This window comes from Cynoglossus semilaevis, chromosome 20 (genome assembly GCF_000523025.1).
Source record: "Cynoglossus semilaevis isolate Cse_v1.0 chromosome 20, Cse_v1.0, whole genome shotgun sequence".
NCBI classification, from domain to species: Eukaryota; Metazoa; Chordata; class Actinopteri; order Pleuronectiformes; family Cynoglossidae; genus Cynoglossus; species Cynoglossus semilaevis.
Window position 1 is genome coordinate 3703488 of NC_024326.1, and position 7255 is coordinate 3710742.

At 40.1% G+C, this 7255-nt stretch overlaps 1 protein-coding gene across 1 annotated transcript in view; it reads right to left on the bottom strand.

The window, feature by feature from the left end:
• The window catches only part of tnr (tenascin R (restrictin, janusin)), a 118632-nt gene continuing 111377 nt past the window's right edge, over window positions 1-7255 (bottom strand). The window contains exons 29-35 of the mRNA XM_008333993.3: window positions 5974-6135; window positions 5132-5295; window positions 4084-4197; window positions 2082-2162; window positions 579-623; window positions 141-172; window positions 1-61 (exon numbers count right to left, since the gene is read on the bottom strand). Of these exons, the coding sequence (XP_008332215.2) occupies window positions 2091-2162; window positions 4084-4197; window positions 5132-5295; window positions 5974-6135 (512 nt within the window). The 3' untranslated portion in view covers window positions 1-61; window positions 141-172; window positions 579-623; window positions 2082-2090. The remainder of the gene's footprint in view (window positions 62-140; window positions 173-578; window positions 624-2081; window positions 2163-4083; window positions 4198-5131; window positions 5296-5973; window positions 6136-7255) is intronic.

Below are 7255 nucleotides of genomic sequence, written 5' to 3' on the forward strand. Positions count from 1 at the left end.
GTCCAGGATGTTGATAGGTTTGAGTCCGAGTGTTGAGGCCCTGTAAAGGGTTAACACCAGTCTGTAGAGAATGAAAGAATAAATTGACGGATGGATGGACGTGGAAACGAAAGTGGTGAAGTGTTCGGTGACACACTTGCCTGATGTCGGCTGCGATTGGCTGAAAAGAGACCTTGAGAGAAGTGTGAAGGTTAGGTGTTGGTGACTTCATCAACATCATATTAAATGCACACAAACAGGTGGAAGAGAGAAGTGAAGAGGACATACAATATATATATATATATATATATATATATATATGTGGAGAGAACAAAGAAAAGACAAAAAAGCTGTCGCTCGCGGAGGGGGAGCTCTGCACANTGAGGAGGAGATACATTATATATATATATATATATATATATATTTAAATGTGAAGTGAAAACAAAGAAGACAATGAAGCTGTTGCTGGTGCAGGGTCGGAGCTGTGCACAGTCCTGACCTTACACCTCTGGGAAAAAACAGACCACGAACCCAAAGAAGAAGAAGAAGAAGAGAGAAAAAAAGTAAATAAAACCATAGTTTTTCAAAGTACTACATACTTGAACAATCCATGAAAGAGCTAACATCAGCTCCAGCCACCGCTCCTGGAAAAGAGGAAGATGTTTGGTACATGGATAAACACAGTTTAAAATGCCAACAATGATACAACTTCATTAAACGAGTGCCAGAGAATTTATAATCTGCACCATGGAAATCCAGATCACTTTAGATCTTTCTGCACAGTTCTGAGGGCCATTAGGAAGCCATCCTAATGAACAGTCACTGTCACTAAAGAACACGAGGAGCAGAACACACCAAGTGTGACTATTTTAATATTTTATTAATATGTAGAAAATGTAATAAAAAAGGAACAATATAGTACATTTTCAAACTAGATCTAAGTCTGACAGTAATATCCAGGGTTATCCGACAACAAATCCACATTTAAGAGCTTCCGAACAGTCAAGATCACATTTTCATTTACATTTTTTTCCACTTCAAGACTTCAAATGACAGTAGCATCGACTTGGCTTGTGTAACGAAGTAGCTGTTAATCCAGTTGTAAAAGTGTACCCACAGACTTTATTTTTTTTCCCAGATTCCACAGACGATCCGGTGTCTTTGCTAACCTTTAATCTTTACATGGTGGTTCCAGTATAAACTCCAGCAAAACAAATAATCAAGAGCTGAAATTGTCCGCTCTGCTGGGACAAGCTTGATAAGTAAGGAATAAATAATGTAGGTTTTTTTTTTTTGGGAGTGAGGCTGAATGCGAGGCTCAACTGCAACATCATATTTAAAATGACGTGTATATATATATATATATATAATTAAATGTTTTGTTTTTTTTCTTGTAAATGTTTCACTCAGTTGGCTTGTGTTAGGAAAAGTATTGATGCAATAAAATGTTGATGGAACCCATTTCAACAGTCTGAGGTTTGGCTTAAGGTCTTATTCACATTCTCTGAATTTAAAACTGCAATCATGTTCATATTTCCTCAGTACTTGTGTGAGGAAACTATTGCTTTATAAATAAACTGATTGGCTTAAAATTATTTTTAGTCATAACAAATAATACATACACCAACAAATGCAAGTACTTCTTTTCACAGCATGAAAACCATGGTTTTCCAGTTATTGATAGAAACAGCTTAAAGAATGATTTGAATAATGTGTATGTAAAAAACAAACTAACATCAGCACCGCACTTTTTTTTGCCATGTACAAAAAATTCCCCACCATGCAAATGACACTGTTTCCTCTCTGCAAAACCCTGTAATCTTTGTTCTAGCTACAAAAATACACAGAGGCAAAAACTTCATCTTTGTCATTAATGAAACACAGAGAATGACCTGACTGTGGGACAGCAGAAGAAGTCACTGTGAAAGTAAAATTTAAATCGAACTCTTGTCAGTGTTAATTGTTTTTACTTTGTCTCACACTGAACCCCGAGGCCTGGCCAGTTCACCTGCATCTCCTCGCTCACAAAACCATTTCAAGAGCAACTTGAAAAATGTTTTGCTACACATTAAAAGAAAAAAACAAAGTTTAATGTCACTTACTATTAGACTCTAGAATGCATTTGAGTCGACATGCAGTGGGGCGCCCCCAACCTTCAGCACGAGGATGGCTAAAAACAGTGGCTAGAAGGAAATGATGGTACAGTGTTAATGAATGAGTTAAATGGCACAATATCACCACCTTTATCTACAAGAGTGTGTTTATACTGCTGTTTTTAACTAAACCTAAAAAACAACCGTCGTATGAGAGAAGTTGCTGGTTTTGTTATATGAGAGGTATGAAGGTACGACAGTGACTAAAACATCCAGTATATGAAAACTGTGACTGAACTACGACAGAATACTGAAGAAAAAACATGGCTCAATTCAGGCTCAGCTAATTCAGTCTAATGTTATTTCATCCACATAGTGCAGTGGAACAGTGTACCCAGTGGTGCACTACAGAAAACAGACAGAGTCAATGTTAACTACAACATCGTAAACCTTTACTCGGTTTACGACGTCCTCGATTTACAGCGTTGCGTGGTTACGTCGCCATCTCCAATAAATTTAGGAAAAAGTCTTTATTATCTTTCATTCTTTCATTAGTCTTTCATTATTCCGACTTATGGCGTTTAAACTGAAAAATTAATAGTCTTTGTACCTAAGAAACACAATGTGAAAACTGAATTACAGTCCCTTGGTGGGCAGTAGGCTACTGCAGATTAAAACAATACATTCTTTGCCACATTTGCTGATTATGTTGTAACACTGAGAAGGTTAAGCAGCAAAAGTCAAAGCCTTGGCCTCCCTCCACCCACTGCTGTGTTTCCCTAAACTGGCTACAGTCACATTGGCGAGAACCTGCAGTATGCCCACCACGACTTCCACTCCGCGTAGAATTGACTGTTCACATTGCATAAAAACCAACGCCTGGGGGACAGTATTACCATAATAGTCTGTGAAAAGTGAGAATCTATTAGCAGAAGAAAGAGAGGCGAGAAGCTGCTGCTGCAGTGACTTGACTGGCATCTCTCCAACCAGCAGATGCACTTAAAAAACATCACATCTATCAACACCGTCGCTGCAGGCGATCAGACACAGATCTATCAACACCGTCGCTGCAGGCGATCACAGCATCTACAACAGGAGTGGAACAGGTGTGAAGTCTTGGTTTGTTTGAAAGTCATAATAAATGCAAACAAACAGGTGAGTGAACGGAGTGAAGTGAAAGAACAAACGTTTTAGCTGCGTTTCCCACTTGTAGTGCAAATGATGCCCCCTTGTGACTAATAATTAACAATTAGATATTAGTGAAATGAAAAAAAAGGATGAGTAAAGCTGTTGCTGGTGCATCGCTTGCAGTGTGCTAATGTTTTTTGTTTTTTTTTTCTATGTCCAGATGAACTGATTACGGGCTTAAAAAACTGCTTCAAATTATAATAAGTAGACCAATACGAGACTTAAGTCACATTATCAGTTATAAAAATATATATTTTACAATTGAGAGTTTTAATGGCATATAGTTTACTTTTCAGTAAAAGTGTTGTTATTTCATAAAGACTGAAAATAATGCTAACTCTTTTGAACAGCTGTCTTTACACCTCTGGGTGAAGGCAAACCACAAACCCAGAGGAAAGAAAAAGTTCTCCCTTTCCATCTTTACAGCAAATGAAACCATTGTCCTTCTAAGTATTGAATAAATTACACACAGCGTCCCCTATTGTCTAGGTAGAAGTACAGCAGGAACAGACAGCCAACAGATTCAAAGATAAACAATATTCGGACGTTGTTTTTCCACCCTTTCATGCTCGTAACTGTTTGTGAACATTGGTAGTATTTTTAATGAATGTTAATAAAATGTTAGTATTTTTTTTTGTTTTGTATTCCTTCCCCACAAATAGAGCTTTCAAACTGTGACATTACAAGGTGTCTGTGCTCTCAGGGAGACACTGAGAGGAACTGATTACAAAACACTGTCTGAACTGCATTTATCCAGACCGTTGGTAGGAAAGAAGAGGAGGAGCAGAAGGAGCAGAAGGAGAGTTTGTTTGCGTGTTTATACAGGAGCAGACCGCCTCCTCTTGCTGCTGATGCTGCGGTAGTTGAATGGCCTCATCTTCATCTCCACAAAGGGGATGGAGAACTCGTGGCCTTTCCAGTGGTACCAGTTGATGCCCTGCAAGAGTGAAGAACCATTTACCACAGGGTCTTAAATAAGTGGTGCTTTGAAGATGAGGTTTGAAAATGATGGAAAATGTACAATAATCATCAGAAGATTGAGGGGTTTTTATTTTTGGTGCAGTCAAAGCAGAAATCCTGACTGAAGAAAGTGCGCAATATGAACTTAGTGCAATTATCGTCTCACTCCAGCCCTGTGATCCTGCCGTCGTCAAAAAAAACCCTCTGCTCTTTGAAGCTTTGCGCTGAGTGACAGTTTCTCCTGACGTGCCTTCATTCCCATCCATCCGTGTTTTAATTTGTCTTATTCCGTGTTATCAAACATGAAGAGAAAGGCGCAGAGCAGAGAAGTCTTTGTAGTTCAGCCTAATCACAGCTCCACACAACACCTCACTTTGTTTTCACTTCCTGTGACAGAGCCACATCACACAAACAGGGCAAACTTTTAACATCTACCCAAACTGACTGAAGGAAACATGAAGCAATACTATGTTATTTATTAATTTTCATTGTTTTTTAATCATTATTTGACCATTCTGTGTCAACCTATCTATCTATCTATCTATCTATCTATCTATCTATCTATCTATCTATCCATCCATCCATCCATCCACCCACCCATCCATCCATCCATCCATCCATCTCAGCTAGAATGCAGCACCCACTTTTCATCACTGCTTGTGTTGCAAGTGAATTGCATTTCAAACCCTTTTAAATGAAACATTCACGGACAATCCCTTTAAAGTTTCTTCAACAAAGCAACTGTGGCTCAGGGGTTGTAATACAGAGTCAGACAAGACCAAAGGAAATGAAAACCTCATCTTTAGTTGTACTCATCACACTGTTGGGAATTGGGGTTTTAAACAAACATTAAGGCAAAGATCAGTTAAAACGCAGCGGTGGTCTGTGGCGGTCCACAGGACATGACTGACCTGGCTGTGTCTGGATTCTCCGTACTTCCCGTTGAGGTTGGCTCGGTGGCAGTTCTTGTACCACCAAGCTCCTTTGTAAGACAAGGCACAGTTAGTGACAGCGATGTCATTATCTCTGTCTTTGGTGGAGAAAGGTCGCCCCTGGTGGTAGCTCAGAGAATCACCTGAGTTCAAATGAAGAGAGAGAAAAGGGAAGGGAAAGGGAGAGAGAGAAGAAGAAGAGAGAGAGATGTAAACATCTATGCTGGGCAACGGTGTAATCAGGGGAACATAAATGATCAGGGAGCCGAGGTGAAGGGAGGTGACGGGTGAGGTGGGGAGGGAGGGAGACTTCTGAGGACCGAGGTGATGCCGCAACTTCGGCGAATTTATCTAGGCAGAGAGAACTCTAATTACAAACATGGAGGAGATGACAGGTAATTCTGCCATATGGGCTTGTTGACAGACAGACGAGAGACACATGGGGAGGGAGGAGGGGAGGAGAGGGTGCAGCAGCTCTCAGGCAGGGAGGAGGAAAAAGATGGAGAGAAAAGGAGGCAGGAGAAGAAAGTGGCAGATGGCAGAGCTGAGATGTGTGAGCATTTTTACTCAAAGGCTGAGAGAAATCATGGACGGATGACTGGCCTCTCTGGCTGCATGTGCACAGTGAGAGTGTGGGTACAGAGGGTTTCATCACGCGGCCATGTGAAATGCAAATTAGCCAAGCATCGTACCTGATGTATGTGTTGGAAATATTGCAAATTCGGACTTGTAATCAAGGCCACAAACCAGTAAGGTTCAACCAGGAAACAAACCAAGGAAAGCAACGTAAAAAAGACATTAAACACCAACCAATCACGTACCAGCGGTTCCGTTGTACTCTCCTATCCTGAGCTTGTACAGATTTTTAGCATCCCCGATGGAGAATTTGTCATAGTTGGCGTAAACTGACTCCTGTCCGTCCTTCATGTCGATCCTCAGCTCATAGCGTCCCTGAGCAGAAATCCTCTGGATGTTGTCCAGACCTGGGATTAAAAAAACAAAAACAAAAACAACAGCCTGACTTTAATTCATACCGTGGTTTGCAGTGAATCACAAGCTGACACAGCTACACCTGCTCCTCTAACACGGCTCCTAATTCCCATTTTCACCACCTCTCACTCAATTAATGAGCAGAGTGAGATGAAATGAAATTTGTTGTGGTACCCTGTGGAGTTGTGAAAGCTGCACTATGAGGCAATTTTACTGTGACTCAAGGCACTTCACCGTTTTAGTGTTTCCCAGAACTGTGCCCAAATGGATAAAGGCAGATTTCATTTAAATTTAAATTCTTCATTTGCTGTTATTTAGTATATATGAATGTGAGGTGGATGAACAGGCAGGAAAAGTAAAAAAAAAAAAAATATTTATTGGTGTGTCAGACCTACATGTAGAGAATGTAAAAACATTAAACTACAGAATCCTCCAACTCTTTTTTTATTGGCCCACCAAAGTGTATCCATCGGGTGTCTGTCGTCTGCCGGTATTTTTCCTTTTTATTTTATTTTGCAGGCATCTGGAAATTTGTGTTTGCAACTGTTTACCAGGGAAATAAAGACCCAGTATGTTGTAGTAGAAACTGGTGTAAAATTTAAATGAGTTTTGGATGAAATAAAACAACAACAAGTGAAGCATTATTATGTAAAATTCTAAATTTAAAATGGTATCAATTTTATTTTGCATTTGTGTATTTCTGTATATAAATAACTACAATGAGGAATAAAAGATTGAATCATTTAAATCAAATTAACTTTCTGAAAAAGCCTCATCCACACTGACTGACACCTGACACTGTGTGTGAGATCCGTTTTCCCGTCCTCCAATGTTAACATCCTGACACACACTGTCAGGCGCCTTTGTCAGCCAGTTGTATTGACGTGGATGATTGTCAGCGTCCAGAATGATGGACACTGTCACCGCCGTCATCCATGAAAATGCCACATGCTGCAACATTTCTGAGATAAGTGGCTTTGCTCTCTATCTCCAAGGTGGCAGATAGGAGGCTCATTTGAACTCAGACAGGCAATAAGGCTCCAGACGGGCCCTGAGAGACCAGGACCACATACACTATCAGATTTCATCAAGCACCTAGTTTGAAAAAAAAGA